The sequence below is a fragment of the Macaca nemestrina genome, chromosome 8 (genome assembly GCF_043159975.1).
Source record: "Macaca nemestrina isolate mMacNem1 chromosome 8, mMacNem.hap1, whole genome shotgun sequence".
Lineage (NCBI taxonomy): Eukaryota > Metazoa > Chordata > Mammalia > Primates > Cercopithecidae > Macaca > Macaca nemestrina.
Genome location: NC_092132.1, coordinates 146,295,129 through 146,312,793, shown reverse-complemented (window position 1 = coordinate 146,312,793; position 17,665 = coordinate 146,295,129). Strand labels below are relative to the sequence as shown.

General features: G+C 37.3%; 1 protein-coding gene across 1 annotated transcript; it reads left to right on the top strand.

Annotated features, from left to right (window-relative positions):
• The first annotated feature begins 6,442 nt into the window (after nucleotides 1-6,442).
• LOC112428266 (beta-defensin 131A-like) lies at nucleotides 6,443-12,539 on the top strand. The gene is made up of 2 exons (XM_024795866.1): nucleotides 6,443-6,500; nucleotides 12,376-12,539. Exons 1-2 carry the CDS (start codon nucleotides 6,443-6,445, stop codon nucleotides 12,537-12,539), a joined length of 222 nt encoding a protein of 73 aa, XP_024651634.1.
• The last annotated feature ends 5,126 nt before the right edge of the window (nucleotides 12,540-17,665 follow it).

Genomic DNA, 17,665 nt, shown 5'->3' with positions numbered 1-17,665 from the left:
ATCATTCAATTTAGTAATACTATTCTTAGGTTTCTATCCCATATATTAGTATATGGATAAACAAAATGTACTATATCTATACAGAGAAATAGTATTGTGTAATAAAAAAGAACAAATACTAATACATGATACATCATGGATGAACTTCCACAATATTATGCTGCATGAGAAAAGCCAGTGAATGAGTTTTTAAATAACCCCCACACTCCTAGTCTTCAGATTAGAATGTAGCCCCAGCTGACAGTTTTGTCTGCAACCTCAAGAGAGACCTTTAGCCAAAAGTCTCTTTTTGGCTAAAGAGACCTTTAGCCAAAAGCTTCATCCCACAGAAACTATGGGATAATCAGTTTGTTTTAAGCGACTACATTTTGGAATACTTTTTTATGCAACAATAAGTAATACACTACCCTTGTGAAATTTCTATATTGTGCTTATTCTGTTTCATAAAATGTGTTGAGTAACCACCTAGCTCAATCTATAATCTCAATTATTCTTAGGAAATAGGAATTATCGCACTTAGGGAGGCCCAGGCGGGCGGATCATGAGGTCAGGAGACCGACACCATCCTGGCTAACACGGTGAAACTCCGTCTCTACTAAAAATACAAAAAAAGTTAGCCGGGTTTGGTGGCGAGTGCCTGTAGTCCCAGCTACTTGGGAAGCTGAGTCAGGAGAAAGGTGTGAACCGAGAGGCGGAGCTTACAGTGAGCCGAGATGGCGCCACTGCACTCCAGCCTGGGAGACAGAGCGAGACTCCGTTTCAAAAAACAAAGAAATAGGAATGATCTATTCCTTCAGGATTGTACATAAAATCTTGCTAGTTCTAGCACCTTTTGGATGTAAAAGGATAGAACATTAACTACTTGTAAGTTTGTTTTGGCCAATATTGTTAATTTATATTTCCCTAAAAGTGTCCATTTCATTCACATATTCAGAATATGGAGTTTAAAGTATTCTATCATGATTCAAAGCTCTTCTCTATCTGTAGTGTATGTTCCTTTTCTTCCTCGTATTATTTTTTTTCTCTTTTTCTCATTGTGTTTTCCTAAGACTCATCTAATCTATGAATCTTCCCATAAACTACCTACTGGTCTTACTAAATAACTCTACAATGTTTCTTGCTTTGTTTCGTTTCTTATTTAATTTATGTGTGATATTATTTTTGTTTACTGCCTCCTATTTTGTTTCAGGTTTTTCTTCTTTTTATTTTGTTATTTATTTCGATTTTTCAGTTGAGCACTAAGCTGCTTTCATCCTTTGATGAATTCTAGTAAATGTCTTGAAGACCATAAATGTCCCTTTTTATACCACTTTGGCTCCATTCCACAGGATTTCATTTATAGTGTTTTGCGTTTTTTCAGATCTAATTATTTTGTATTCATTTTTATGTACACCTTAGCCCAAGTGTTATGTAAAAATGTGTTGTGTTTTAATATCTCTGTGTATGAATTTGGGAATATATATTTTTGTTATTGATTTCTGATATTAGCAACTTGCTACAGGGAACATGACCTTTTTGATATCAATTTTGTTTTAGAATTTATTCAATAATCATGGAAAGCCTCTCCGAGATGGTGACACGGGAACAAACACTGAATGAAATAGGGGGGCAGAGTTTCCATAGAAATATCTTAGAAAAGAATAATCCTTGCAATGGTAATAGTAAAAACAGAGGCCTTGAGGTAGAAATGGGTTTGAAATGTTTATGGAAGAGCAAGAAAACTAATTATGTGTGGAACAGAATGAAAAGAGGAAACCGTAGCAGGAAAAAAAAGATTGGAGAAATATTCAGCAACCAAATCAGGTAGGACATTGTGTGCCATGTAAAGAGACTGGATTTTATTCTATGTAGTTTTTTTTAAAAACGTAATTTGGTTTTCAATATGGAAATAATTTGACTTAATTTGCACTTTTAAAACATATCTCTGGTGTCTGAACATAAATCAGAGTATGCAAAGCTCTTGTAGAAGCATAGAGACAAATTAGAGGGCTCTCTCCAGAGACACTAGTGACTTGGACAATGGTGCAATGACAGAGGAGGTGAACAAAGGTTGTATTTAAGACACATTTTAGGCTGGGCCCAGTGGCTCACACCCATAATCCCAGCACTTTGGGAGGCCAATGCAGGCAGATCGTCTGAGGACAGGAGTTTGAGAACAGCCTGACCAACATGGCGAAACCCCGTCTCTACAAAAAAATACAAAAATTAGCTGAGAATTGGTAGCTAGCAGCTGTAATCCCACTTACTCGGGAGGCTGAAACACAAGAATTGCTCGAACCTGGGAAGCAGAGTTTGCAGCGAGCAGAGATCTCACCGCTGTACTCCAACCTAGGTGACAGAGGATATTTTAAAGATAGAGCTGGGCTTGCTAATGGGTTGTAATTATGAAATGAGAGAATCAAAGGTATCCCCAGAGTTTTTGTTTGTTTTTGTTTTTTAACCTAAACAACTAGGTACATGAGCCCATCACTGAGAGAGCAAGACTAAGGGCAGTGTAAGTATTAACAGAGAAAGTGGTATGAATCAAAAATTCATTCTGGAATTCTTAAGTTGCTTATTAGACATTCAAAAGCAGATGTCAAGTAAATAGTTGAATTTTTTTATTCTGAAGCTTAGTGGGAACGTCCAGGCTAGAGCTAATACTTCATTTACACAGAGAGAGACAGCAACCTTGTGCCAAGATGCTTCTCATAGCTATGAAGAGAATCTATCTACAGATTTGATCAACTTGAGTGCAGAAAGAGAAGAAAAAAATTGCCTCCTAACAACTGGCAGGGTGATTTTACTCATTTCGTTTGACTTTATGTCTGTCATTTATTTTTACTTTACTTTTTATCTTTTTCTCTTATTTTGCTAGTTGAACAAAGTTGTTATCCATTTTTTACCTATATTGGAAAATAGTCTATCCTAAGATTCTCCTTTCAATTAACAACACGTTGAACTAAAGGTTTCACTCACTCCATATAAATTAAGCACACCTGCAACTCCAGCAGCCACTTGGGTCAGGAGACCTAACCAGAAATTGATGTGGAAATAGTAGAGAAGCCCCTTGGGACAATCTCATAACATTTAAATAGTGAAAGTATAAACACAAAACAATGCCCAACAATGAAAGGATAATTACATAAGTATATTATGAAATATCCATGATATGGAATATTATGCAGAAAGTAAAAATTACTGTTTTGGAGTATTTGAAAATAGCATAAGAAAACATTTACAATAAAGTAATACCTATTAAATAAAGCTATAGGTGAATCGCAAGAATAAGAGAGAGAGACATTTAATGGAAAGTAAATAAACTGAAATAGCAATGATCTTTTAAGTGATCAAGTGATGTGTTATATCTATTATCATGATAATGTTATTTTTTCCAATTTTTAAATGAAATAATATTTAGGAATCAATAAAAAGAAAATATACATATAGGATATAGGCATATATGTGTTTGTCTACTCTTATACAGAGAAAAACTTGTTGAGTGATTTAGCAAAAGTATATTCAATGGAAAGCTGAGGGAAAATGTCAGCCACATGTGGGGAAAGAAGTGAATGAAAGATAAAGTGAAAACGAAGCATAGAGACTATGATATTCCTGAGGGGAAAAGGGAAAAGCTAGGGCATTCGTTAAAAAAACAAACTAAATACAAGAAAGACAATTTTGTGTTTTGTTTTTCACATGGCAGGAACTTGAGGATATTGACAGACTTAAAGTAAGGAAAACAATGGATTTAGAAAGCTGGCAGCAGTCGGGCACGTAGCTCACTCTTGTAATCCCAGCACTTTGGGAAGCAGAGGCAGGCGGATCACTTGAGGCCAGGAGTTCAAGACCAGCCTGGCCAACATGGTGAAACCGCATCTCTACTAAAAATACAAAAATCAGCTGAGTGTGGTGGCGCACACCTGTAATCCCAGCTACGTGGAAGACTGAGGCAGGAGATTCACTTGAACCTGAAGGTGGAGGTTGCAGTGAGCTGAGATCATACCACTGCCCTCCAGCCTGGGCGACAGAGTGAGACTCTGTCTCAAATAAATAAATAAGAAAAAGAAAACCGTCAGCAACAAGAAGAAAAACAGATAATGCATCAAAGTCCCCAAAGCTGTCAGTACCGCTGAAGGCAGGGAAGGAAGGTAAACAATGAATACTTGATTATAAATTTTTTTATTGAAAGTCTGGTGCCTTCCTGGAGAGCTATGTGCAATAAAACGCGATAATTTCTAGGTCAAATTTAACTATCTAATGGTAAATTGCCTTCTTTCTTCTTCTACTGTGACAACTTATATTTGATAGCTTGATGGCTCTCTGATTTTCTTCTTGGTGTTCTTCTAAGGAAAGGCATTTGTCAAAGCACTTTATGCTTCTTTGCTGAAGCCCTCTGCAATCTAAGTCATCTTTCAATGCTCATCTGGTACCTACTGGTCCACCCCCAGAATGCAATGAACCTTCCTCTGACCCTTCTTTGATATCCCTGATTGCCAGCCCATGGATTACACGATGTTCTTGGGCTTCCTGGGCAGGATTCCAAGCCTGCCTCCTGGCTCCAAATCTATTAGGTTAGTGCAAATGTAACTGCGATGTTTGCTGTTGAAAGTAATGGCAAAAACCACGATTACGTTTGCACCAACCTATATCAGGCTGGCAAACAAATATTCACAGAAAATATCAAGCAGTGAAAATTCTGCCCTTAGTGTTCCATAAAGGATTTCAATTATTTGTTCTCACAAATTATTTGTTACACTTTGCAGTGTAAACTGTACTTCCAAAGCTTTTCCTCGTGATCAAGAAAGAAAGAATTCTCAGATAGGTGAGAAAAATCAGTAAATTCTGGATTCTTGATCAGAGATGCTAATGATCCTAGGCCATTCTGGTTTCAGTAAATGGAACAGTCAGCAATAACCAGCACAGTGACCCTAAGATCTCCCTTTGAGTTTCTAGGGTGCTGGCAGAGGCTTGTGCACAGGCACCACTGTCCCAGCAACTCAGAAGAAAGGACTTGAATGGAGGTTTACGGAAAAACATCCCCAGAGCTTTCATGCCCCTCATGGGCCCTCCTTAGGCTAAGCTGTGTGAAGTTTGCCTCTTTCAAGACCTCCCCATCCCTGACTCAACTTAAGATGTCATTTTCAAAGTCTCTAAAGGCAGGGAGGACCTGCTGAAATAATGTAACCACAGGTTCCATTCACTAACACTCTGAAGTATTACAGAAGCAGCAGCCAGAAGAAGCCATGGCAGAAAGAGAACTTCCTTCTTGGTACTGAGAAAAGTTACTTCAGCTGTAGTGAGACCATCTAGAAAGGAATGAAGGTCAAGTAAGACCAGGAATGTGCATGTACTTTGCAGTTTCTGAAGCTGATATTCTGGCCAGACGTGGTGGCTCACCCCTGTAATCCCAGCACTTTGGAAGGTTGAGGCGGGCAGATCACTTGAGGCCAGGAGTTTGAGACCAGCCTGGCCAACATGGCAAGACCCTATTGCTACTAAAGATACAAAACTTAGCCAGGCATGGAGGCGTGTACCTGTAATCCCAGCTACTTGGGAGGCTGACACAGGAGAATAGCTTGAACCTGGGAGGCAGAGGTTGCAGTGAGCCAAGATCGCACCACTGCACTCCAGCCTGGGTGACAGTGTGAGACCCTGTTTCTAAATAAATAAATAAATAAAGTTTACTCATACCCTCTTTAAGCATTCCCTAGGGCATGCAAAGTATTCTGGTGTTTATGTTCATTTCCTTAGTGTCTAAGAGGTAATTTGTGCCTCTTTGTCAGAAATATGCTCATGTTGCATTGCCACTGCTTTGCATATGTTATTTGCTTTCCAAAATGTATTATAGGTTCTCTAAGGCCCACTCTTCTTTAATTCTTCTCATATTACATATAACTGATGTGCAAACAATTTGTGTTGACTTAGATTTCAATATAAAAATTAGTTGATCTCGTTCAGTTGATTGGACAGAAAGATAATCAAATAAAAGCTTTTCTGTATCTCACTAGTCTGTTTATCATTTAAATTTAATTCCATTGCTTAAGCATGCTAACACACAGTGCCAAAAATATTAATAAATAAGCATGCTGTTGTATTACATTCTTCCTCCTATTATCAGAAAAATAAAATGAATACTTTTCCTCCAGAACTGCTTCCTTAATTCTTACAGTTCCTCCAGAATGCATAAGACAATGCTGATATTTCAGTAGAGTCTCTTTGTCATGGCTGTGCTTTCTACTACATTTGCACACATCCTGTTGACATTTGATAAATGTACTTTAAATGACTGATAGTCATGACGATTACATGCTGTCTCCTGATATTGAACCACAGAAATGTTCTTGCTCCTGAAAGGTTCAATAATCACTCAGCAACTCACTTCTTAAGAGGACTAAATGTACACAGAAGTTCTTTTCATCTCAGCTACTGATTCTCTCTAATCTGCTTTACCTATTCAACCATGAGGGTCTTGTTTTTGATCTTTGGAGTCCTTTACTTGCTGTCCACAGTTCCTCCAGGTAAGACAGAAACTTTTTATTCTAAAGTTCTAAAAATATAAGTAATAGAAAATGCAAGGTCTTTCAAGAGTCTGAAAATAAATTAAGCATGGGCAGATTTTACTGTACCAAGAAGGCTGCTCAGAGGATTGAAGAGTTGATGCTAAAGACATCAATAAGGTGGTTCACTGCAGTGATTGAACCTATGATAAACTCACTTGAGGCTGGGCACAGTGGCTCATGTCTATAATCCCAGCATTGGGGGAGTTTGAGGTGGGTGGATCACTTGAGCTCAGGAGTTCTAGACCAGCCCCTGAAGGGCAACAGAATGAAATCCCATCTCTACAAAAACAAAAATACAAAAAATTAGCCAGGTGTTAGTGGCGCGTGCCTGTGGTTCTGGCTACTCAGGAAGCTTAGGCAGGAGGATCACTTGAGCCTGGGAGGTCAAGGCTGCATGCAGCTTAGGTCATGCTGCTGCACACCAACATAGGCAACAGAGTGAGATCCTGTCTCAAAAAATAATAATAATAAAAAATAAACTTACTTGAGAGTTGTGTTTGATCAAAAGATGGTGAGAGTATGCACACACAACACAGGAAATTTTAAGAATTGGAAAAATGAAAAGCGAATGATGACTAGAAGAAGAGCTAGAGGTGAAGAGGTGGGTGCCCCACCACAATCCTTGGTTCATGGGACACTTTCACCACTGATCCAGGCAAGGACCTGGTCTCTGTGTTCCTTTAAAGTTGAATAAAACTCATATGATATCATTTAATGTATATGGAAATTACTTTTTGTATGGTAAGAGTTAAGATTCCACCTTAATTTTTAGCCACATAATTAGCCAATTATATATAAGCATATTTATTAGTCAAGATGACTTTCCCAAATTAATTTTAAAATTCATCAATACTCCATAATAAAAATATATTAAACTGTGGTTTATACCTGAGATTTAGATTACTGGTTGACTTATTTATCATTTCTGAAGCACATTTTAAACCTTCAGAATTCAAGATTCCCTCATTTATATAATACTTCATGATTCAAGATTTCCTTATTTATATAATTACAAATAATTATGCCTTTCCTCCACGATTGTTAGTGGGTTTTTTGTATTTTTATTGAGATACAATTTACCATAAAATTCATTTCCTTAAAGTGTTCTATTCAGTGGGTATCAGTGAATTCTTAAAATTGTGCACCCCTCACCACTATCTAATTCCAGAATATTTTTATGACCCCAAGAAGAAATCTCTCCTCCTCCCCGTCCCTAGCAACCACTGATCTGATTTGTGTCTCTATGTATATTCCTATGCTGGACATTTACTATGAACAGAATCATAAATAGGTGATCCTTCATGTCTGTCTGCTTTCATTGAGCATAATGTTTTCAAGATTCATCCATATTGTGGCATATATTCGTACTTCATTCCTTCATTCAGTGGTCATCAGTATATTCCATTTTAAGAATCCACTGATGCTCACTAAATGGAACACTCTAAAGGAATGAATTTTATAGTAAATTATATCTCAATAAAAATGTAAAACACCATCAACATTCATGGAGGAAAAGTATAATTATGTATAATTATATAAATGATGAAATTGAAATAAATATTAAAATGCGCTCTGAGGCAATAGGTGCTTCAGAAAAGATAAATAAGTCAATTGATAATCTAAATCTCTGGTATAAACCACAGTTTAATATGTATTTATTATAAAGTATTGGTGGATTTTAAAATTAATTTGGGAAAGTTAGATTGATTATTGGTGTTGATAAAAAAATTTCATCGTATAGATTATTTAGCATATGGTTGTTTATAACAGACTCTAATGATCCATTGTGTTTCTTTTATATCAGTTGTCATGTCTCCTGTTTTATTTCTGATTTTATTTATTTGGCATTCTCTCTTTTGTTCTTGGTTAGTCTAGCTACCAGTTTATAAAGTCTGTTTATCTCTTCCAAAAATCATCTTTTTGTTTCATTGATTCTTTGCATTTTTTAAATCTGTAATTCACTTAGTTCTGCTCTGATTTTTATTATTTCTTTCCTTCTCCTAAGTTTCATTTTTTCTTGTTTTTCTGGTTCCTTGAGGTGCATAGTAGCTTGTTTATAATCTTACTATGTGCTTGCAGTAGGCATTTATTGCTATAAAATTTTCTCTTAGCACTGTTTTTGTTGTATTCCATAGGTTTTGGTATGTTGTGTTTCCATTTGCATTTATTTCAAGAACATTTGTTATTTTCTTCTTAGTTTTATCATTGACTCCATGGTTGTTCAGAAGCATGTTGTGTAATTTCCATGTTATCTGTACAGTTTCCAAAGTTCTTCCTAGTATTCATTTCTAGTTCTATTCCATTTTTGTCTAGAATATACTTGATATAATGTTGATTTTTCAAAATTTGTTGAAACTTGTTTTGTGTCTTAACATATGGTCTATCCTGGAGAATGTTCTATGTGATGATAAGAATGTATATGCCACAGCTATTGGATGAAATGTTCTGTAAATGTCTGTTAAGTCTATTTGATCTGAGGTACAGATTAAGTTCAATGATTATTTGTTAACTTTCTACCTAGATGATCTGTCCAATGCTGAAAGTGGGGTGTTGAAGTCCTCAGTTATTATTATATTGAGGTCTATCTCTCTCTTTAGCTCTAATGACATTTTTAATATATCTAAGTATTCCACTAGTGGGTATGTATATATACATATTTGGAATTTTTATATCCTCTTGCTGAATTGGCCCTTTTATCATTATATGATGGCCTTCTTTGTCTCTTTTTATGTTTTTTCACTTAAAGTCAATTTTGTCCAATATAAATATAGATGTATTAGGCCATTCTTGCATTGCTATAGGGTTATCATAACAAAGTACCACAGAATGGGTGCCTTAAATAACAAAAGTTCATCTTCTCACAGTTCTGGAAGTTGTAAGTCTAAGATCAAGATGTCAGCACATTTGGTTTCTCCTGAGGCCTGTCTTGGCTTACAGCTGGTTGCCTTCTCGCCATGTTCTCTTATGGCATTTTCTCTGTGCACATGCATTCCTGGTGTCTCTTCCTCTTCTAATAAGGACATCAGTCATATTGCACGAGGGCCATACCCTAGGAGTCTCATTTCAACTTTATCACTCCTTTAAAAAAAACTTATCTTCAAATATGATTACATTCTGAGATACTAAGGATTGGGACTTCAGCATACAAATTTTGGAGGAACACTGGTTAGCCCATAACGATGAATTCATCAATAGACTGATATGATCAAGGAAAGAATCAGTGAGCTTAAAGAAGTTTAAATAGCAACTTCCGAAACTTGAAAGCAAAGAAAAAAGGATTAAAAAGAACAGAATATTTAATAAGTGTAGACCAAGTACAAAAGGAACAATATATGGGTAAAGAAGTGTCAGGAGGAGGAGAAAGAAAGGAACAGAAAAAATATTTGAAGAAATTATGACTGAGATTTTCCCAAAATTGAAAATAAACAAAATCTACATATCTGGGAAGCTGAGAGAATACCAAGCAAGAAAATACAAAAAATTTAAACCTAGGCATATCATATTGAAAAGACAAAAATAAAATCTTAAAAGAAGCCAGAAGGGGAAACAATCTTTATCTGTGGACAACCAAGGATGAGAATTACATCAGACTTCTCCTAAACCACATCAGCAAAAAGAGAGGAAAGTGAAATATTTAAGATGTTTTAAAAAGAAAAACACTATCTTAAAACTCTCTGTCTAGCAATATTATCTTTTTTTTAGATAGAGTCTCACTTTGTCACCCAGGCTGGTGTGCAGTGGCAGCAACGTTGGCTCACTGCAGCCTCCACCTCCTGGGTCCAAGCAATCTCGTGCCTCAGCCAGCCACCACCACGCCTGGCTAATTTTTGTATTTTTAGTAGAGACTGGGTTTCGCTATGTTGGCCGGGCTGGTCTCTAACTCCTGACCTCAGGTGATCCGCCAGCCTTGGCCTCCCAAAGTGCCGGGATTAAAGGTGCAAGCCACCGCGCCCAGCCTACCCTTTAAATTAAAGTAAAAATACATAATTTTCTTAGGTAAACAAAAATTGAGTTTGTCACCAGTAGTCCTACCTTACAATAAAAGTAAAAAGAAATTCTTCACTCATACTCAATGGTGAAAAACTGAAAGCTTTCTTCTAAGATCAGGAACATGGCAAAAGTGCCCCTTCTTGCCACATTTATTTAACATGATACTAAAAGTTCTAGCAAGAACAATTAGGCAAGAAAAGGAAATAAATGGCATCCAAACTGGTGGTGGGGGGAGGAATGAGTAAAATTATCTATTTCCAAGTGACATAATTTTTTTTTGTCAAAAACCCTAAACTTCACTCCCCCAAAATTATTAAAACTAATAACAAATTCAGTAAAGTTGCAGGATACAAAATCAACATACAAATATCAGTTGTGTTTCTATAGCACTAACAACAAGCAACTGGAAAGCAAGTAAAGAAAATCCCATTCATAATTGCAACAAAAAGATAAGATACTTAAGAATAAACTTAACTAAAATGCTGAAAGACTGGTACATTAAAAATTGCAAACATTCATGAAAGAAAAGAAGACACAAATCAGTGGAAAGATATCCTATGTTCATGAATTGGAAAACATAATATTATTAAAATGTCCATACTATTCAAAGCAATTTATAGATTATATACAATCCCTATCAAAATCCTAATGGCACTCTTGACAGAAATAGAAAAAACAATCTTAAAATTCATATAAAACCACAAACGACCCCGAATAGTCAAAACAATGAGCAAGAAAAACAAAGCTAGGGGCATCACATTTTCTAATTTCAAAATGTATTATAAAGATAGAGTAATCAAAACTGTGTGCTACTGGTATAAAGACAGACTTATAGGCCAGTGGAATACAATAGAGGGCCCAGAAATAAACCCACACTTATACAAACAACTGGCCTTCAACAAACATGCGAAGAATATATCATAGGGAAAAGATGGTTTCTTCAATACATGGTACTGAGAAAACTGAATATTCACTTGCAAAAGAATAAAATTGGGCCTGTATCTTACACTACATACAAAAAGCAACTCAAAATGAACTACACATTTAAACATAATTACCTGAGACTGTAAAACTTACAGAAGAAAACATAAGGGGAAACATTCATGATGTTGGTCGTGGCAGTTATTTTAACTTATAAATTGTAACAGAAGGATTTGGGAAGGCCTGGTAGGTTTAAAGGGAATATTTATGGGTGATTACGGGTTATAGGCTCCTGTGCACATCTCAGTAACTTCCTTAGTAAAGGAGACATGGCCTTGAGCCCGAATACACTGGGAAGAAGCTGGAACTAAGACTCAACTCCTCTGACCCCTTCTCTCAATTAAGGATTCTTTTTTCTCATTTCACCAAGAATAGAGAAGCAACCAAAGATAGCTTTTCCATTTTTCCACCACCATATCTCTTCACATAGTTTGTCTTTATCCATAATCTACCTTCTCTTCATTCTCTGATTCAAGGCCAACTCCTCCACTTACACTAGATTCCACCCCCAATGACTTTTTTAAGAATTTAACTCCAGAAGTTAAACATTATTTCCGTACTATGAATCTCTACGCCACCCCCAAGCTGGATAATTCATTTTAGGCAGAAATATGTGGTAATAGTTCTCATTTAAAATTCTGTACATTTCCAGCTACTGCCTCATTTATCTACTCTCTTTATAGAAGAAATCATCATTTGTCTTTATTCAGCATCTCCACTTTTTCTCTTGCATTCTTTTCTTGTTGTTTTTGTTTTTCTGAGAAAGTTCTTTAATGTTTTTAATTTATTATAAAACATTTCAGACATTTAAAATAAAAAATAAGTAATATTGTGTCATATAATTTGTCTTCTCTTTTTAAAGCCAGAAGCTTCATTTATATTGATGAATGTCCTTCAGAATATTATAATTGCAGAATGAAGTGCAATGCTGATGAACATGCAATTAGATACTGTGATGACTGGACCATCTGCTGCAAACTGAAGAACATTGAAATTGAAAAACTAAGGAGGGAGCGAAAAGACTAACTTCATCTTCTTCAGACTCCAGGAGAAAAAAAAAGTCTTGAACTGTCTTGTCTATGAATAATTAGCATGATGGATGAAATTTATAATTGCATGTTTAGATGGTCAGGTGAAAATAAATACAAATTTTATAAATGCTTACACTGTATTTTCATTTGTGCATTTTAACATTTACTCCCTTAATTTACATCCACAGCCACCTTGTTGTTTCACCCATAGTACTATATCCCAGCCCTATCACTTGTTAACTGTTCGAGCTTGGGCAAGTTATTTCTTTTCTGTCTATCTCAGTTTCCTTATTTATAAAATGGGATAGCAATAGGTACCTACATTGTGGTATTGTTAGGATTATATGAGTTAGTATATGTGAAGTTCTTAAACATATCTTGACCCTGTTATATGCATTATGTAGACGTTAGCTATAATTTCATGGAACCCAAGAATTTGATCCATCCTATTCCTTTTGGGGTTTTATAAAATTATTCTGTGTGCCTAAGAGTTCATATTTGTTAAAATGTTGGGTGGTTTTGAAAATAAGGTATATTTTTCAGGTTATGAGATATATAATTTTATATAAACACAATCTATTAATGCAACATTATTCTATTCCAGTAATCTAGGACTTGAACACTAGTAGTGAGAACTAAAAAGAAAGAAGAGATGCAAGGTGAATTTCAGAATTAGGATCAGCAGGATTTATTGTCCGTATGATATACTGAGAAGGATGAATGATGATTCTGAGATTTCAAAGCTAATAAAAAGATGGATGCCAATATAATTCACTAAACTAGAGAGGCCAGAAGAGAAAGTAGGTTAGGAATGCGGGGAGAATCAATAAAGACATGTTTTGGCATAATGGGGTTTCAGTCATGTAAGGGATATGTCAGTCTACTAGGCATATTTACAAAAGTGTAATTTTCTTATACTATAAATTAACTGAATTCCTATTGGGAACCTTATTTAGCCTGGTCACAGAAACTTAAACTTAGTCAATTCATAGTTGATCATATATTCTCCAAGTTATTTTTAAGTTCCAAAAGAGGTAAACAGTGATGAGGTATCTGGGAGAGCATTTATTATGTTAACTTACTAAAACATCTTCATTCTCATCTGATCTTCTGTCACTAATCTAGGTGCAACTGCTGAGTTTTGTCTCATTCTTAATTTTAATAAAATTTGTAAAGCTCTTTGGGTGATGCCCATTCTTTGGTACATTGGTTGGTTCTGCTACTCAAGCATCATCCTCAGTCACCAGGTGGGAATATTCCTTGCTTCACCACTTTTATTCTGGTCTGAGTCATATAATAACTATTACTGCCCCCTTCCATTGCTGGGAACACCTGTGTGAGGGAAGAGGAACTAATGTGGGAAGACTGTCTTAGACCTATCTGCTGAAGAAAACCATGCAATTAGTGCTATGCCGTGGTCTTGCCACTTCTTTGAGCTTGATTCACATAAGGGAACACTCGTGCCCTGTGTTCTCAGATTCTACCCAGAGCTTTGGTCCTCCATTACCTTCTCTCATTTCCCTCCCTTCCCATTATCTGAAACCCAGGATTGGAGATGACCCACCACCATCTAAGCTGTCCTTCCTCCTTCACCCTGATATTCTCCCTCTTCCTCTACCTTACTCAAGATGTGATTTAAGGGATGAATCACGCTCCTAATCCATCTGCATTCCTCAAAGTCTATTATAAAATCTGAATGCAAGAGTTCCTTCCAGTACCCAGTAAAAACACAGTCTTCTAAAATCCAGACACCTGTTCTTTCTCTGTTTTTGAGAGTAACAAGTACATATGTTTAGTATAGAGTAATGATAAACTATGTGTTTTGGACTTCTGAAAATAGAAAAAAAAAGCAGATGAAATATTTTTGAATGTTCTTAAAAGCAATGAAGTTCTAACAAATTAGTGAGAAACTTCCCAAACAAAATCCAGGAGTGTATTAGGCAGCTTCTAAGGTGGCCTCCAATGCTTCTTGCCTCTGGATGTTCATGCCTTTATGTAATTCTCTCCCCTGGGGTGCAGGCCAACTTAGTGACTCGCTTCTGACAGATAGAATATAGCAAAAGTGATGAGATATCACTTTCAAGATTAGATTACAGAAAGACTCTGGCTTTTATCTTGCTTGCTCTGTCTTGCTCCCTTTCTCTCAATAGCACTGATGGAAGCCAGCTGCCATTTTGTGCTCTACCCTGTGGAAAGGTAAACATGGTGAAGAAGTGAAGAATGCCTCTGGTCAACAGTGAGGAAATGAGGCTTTCCGTCCCACAGCTCACAACGAAGTGAATCTTGCCAACAAAACCATGTGAGCAAGGTTGGAAGCAATTCCTCCCCTGGTCAAGTTTGCACACAAAATTGAAGACCCAGCCCACACTTTATTGCAGCCGTGTGAGAGACCTTGAGGCTGAGGCACTCACTTAAGCCATGCCAAGATTCCTCACCCAAAGAAACTGTGAAATAATAAATGTTTGTTGCTTTAAGTTGCTAAATTTGGGGGCTAATTTGTTACACAGCAATAGATAGCTAACGCAAGGAGACTACAATAATTCTTGTAAGCTCTAATATCAAGATGATTTTATTTAGAAGCATTTGCTGATTTAAAAAAATAAAAAGCAACTGAGAAGCTAAACTGTCCTTTTAGAGAGTAGGATGGGGGTGGCAGGAGGGTGGAGGTAGAGGGGCAAACAGAATCCAGCACAAAAATTTACAAAGGTGAATCACACAAGAGCTTTACCTTGTAAGAGCTCGATTTCCATTATAAGAAACATATATAAATAAAGCAACCCCCCAAAGAATGTCATAATTGTATAAATGAAGCACAAATTGTGTCCTTTATGATGGAACTGCTTTTCCTTAGGATTTTCTGCGTACTAGGTCCTTTTAAATGCCAGGACCCTTCGGTTTTCCTTTTCCTAAGGGAGGCTTCAGCATAAAGATAACCTACAAGATCAATGGCTGGCAATTCCTTCAAAATGAGAGCTTGCATTCAGACTGCTACTCACTCATGAGCAGGTGACTTCCAAGAGGGAAATTTCCCATAGCCTGTGTTCAGGCTTTGCCCTCCTTAAGTTATATGGAAGTCCCAATAAGGGCCACAAAATAGTATTTCTCTTGTACTACTGCAGAGAGCCCAGCCTTATCCCACCTGAAATTCTTTCTAAAAAGTCTTGCATCATGTCTCAGACAAGTCCTAATATGTGGCACCCACTATTTTTCTTGTCTTTTTTCTGCCTGCAAGTGGTAATGTCCTGTTGGTAGTGGAAGCACTGCCATTACCTCTCATTGTTGCTGTGGAAGCTGGTACCAAGTGTTGCTGATGCTGTGGCCCTTTGCATCCCAAGATGTCTGGAAAGAAAAAGAGAGAAAGAGAGAAAGAGAGAAAGAGAGAAAGAGAGAAAGAGAGAAAGAGAGAGAGAGAGAGAGAGAGAGAGAGAGAGAAAGAGAGAAAGAGAGAAAGAGAGAAAGAGAGAAGAGAGAGAAGAAGAAAGAAAGAAAGAAAGAAAGAAAGAAAGAAAGAAAGAAAGAAAGAAAGAAAGAAAGAAAGAAAGAAGAGAGAGAGAGAGAGAGAGAGAGAGAGAGAGAGGGAGGGAGGGAGGGAGGGAGGGAGGGAGGGAGGGAGGGAGGGAAAGAAAATAAAAGACCTGCTTTAGCTTTTTTGGTGTCACTTCCTTACCATAGGTTCTAGCTCCCCAGTCCCTGGCATCTACAAATTCTTCCTGGCTGGTCCAGATATTCAAACTAGAATTTTTGCTATATTTCAGAACCTCTTTATCCCAGGAGACAATATAGACTAGTAGTTAATAAATTTGGGTTCTAGAATCTCTGTAAGACTTCTCAGTCCCAGATGTGTGATTTTAGAAGACTTACTCAAATCTCTGCTTCAACATATTGAAAATGTGAATGGCGAAAATGTCTATTAAGTGAGGCAATATTTAAAATAAACAAAAAAAAGCCGGGCGCGGCGGCTCACGCCTGTAATTCCAGCACTTTGGGAGGCGGAGGCGGGCGGATCACCTGAGGTCAGGAGTTCAAGACCAGCCTGACCAACATGGAGAAACCCCGTCTCTACTAAAAATACAAAATTGGCCAGGCGTGGTGGCACATGCCTATAATCCCAGCTACTAGGGAGGCTGAGGCAGGAGAATCGCTTGAATCTGGGAGGTGGAGGTTGCGGTGAGCTGTAATCATGCCATTGCACTCCAGCCTGGGCAAACAAGAGTGAAACTCTGTCTAAAAAAAAAAAAAAAAAAAAAAAAAATACTTACTACAGTCCTTGATGCCTAAAAGTGCTCCAAATACCAGTTGTTACGAATATATTTGCAGTAGTTCCCCACCAAGCCATAGTTCTAGTTACTTACAGTCAACCACAGTCCAAAATATTAAATACACTGGGTGCGGTGGCTCACGCCTATAATCCCAGCACTTTGGGAGACCGAGATGGGTGGATCCCCTGAGGTCAGGGGTTCGAGACCAGCCTGGCCAACACGGTGAAACCCCGTCTCTGCTAAAAATACAAAAATTAGCTGGGCATGGTGGCGGGCACCTGTAATCCCAGCTACTCGGGAGGCTGAGGCAGGAGAATCGCTTGAACCTGGGAGGCAGAGGTTGCAGTGAGCCAAGATTGCACCACTGCACTCCAGCCTGGGTGACAGAGCAAGACTCCATCTCAAAATAAATAAATAAATACAAAATTCCAGAAATAAACAATTCATAAGTTTTAAATTGCATGCTGTTCCGAGTAACACAAAATCTTGCACCACGCAGCTCCACGCACCCAGAATGCGAATCATCCCTTTGTCCAGTGTATCTACACTGTAAACACTACCTGCCCACTAGTTATCGAAATCAGCTGCTTCCGAGATCCAGCCATTGACATCATCATGGCTCAGTGACCCAGGATCACCTAAAGCAGATGATCCTCCTTCCGACATATGGTCAGAAGATTAGTAGTAGCCTGATGCTATGTCACAATGCCTATGTCATTTTCCTCACTTCATCTCATCACACAGGCATTTTATCATTGTATATTAGCACGAGAAGAAGAGTGGGCAGAGCACAATAAGATATTTTGGGGGAGACAGAGATCACATTCACATAACTTTTATAGTATTGTTATTATAGCATATT

What these genes read in the sequence shown, in the direction of transcription:
- LOC112428266 (XM_024795866.1), top strand. Translation starts at nt 6,443, where the DNA reads ATGAGGGTCTTGTTTTTGATCTTTGGAGTCCTTTACTTGCTGTCCACA. An exon ending in GCTGTCCACAGTTCCTCCAG is followed by an intron (nt 6,501 to 12,375) that starts GTAAGACAGAAA and finishes CTCTTTTTAAAG; the next exon opens with CCAGAAGCTTCATTTATATT.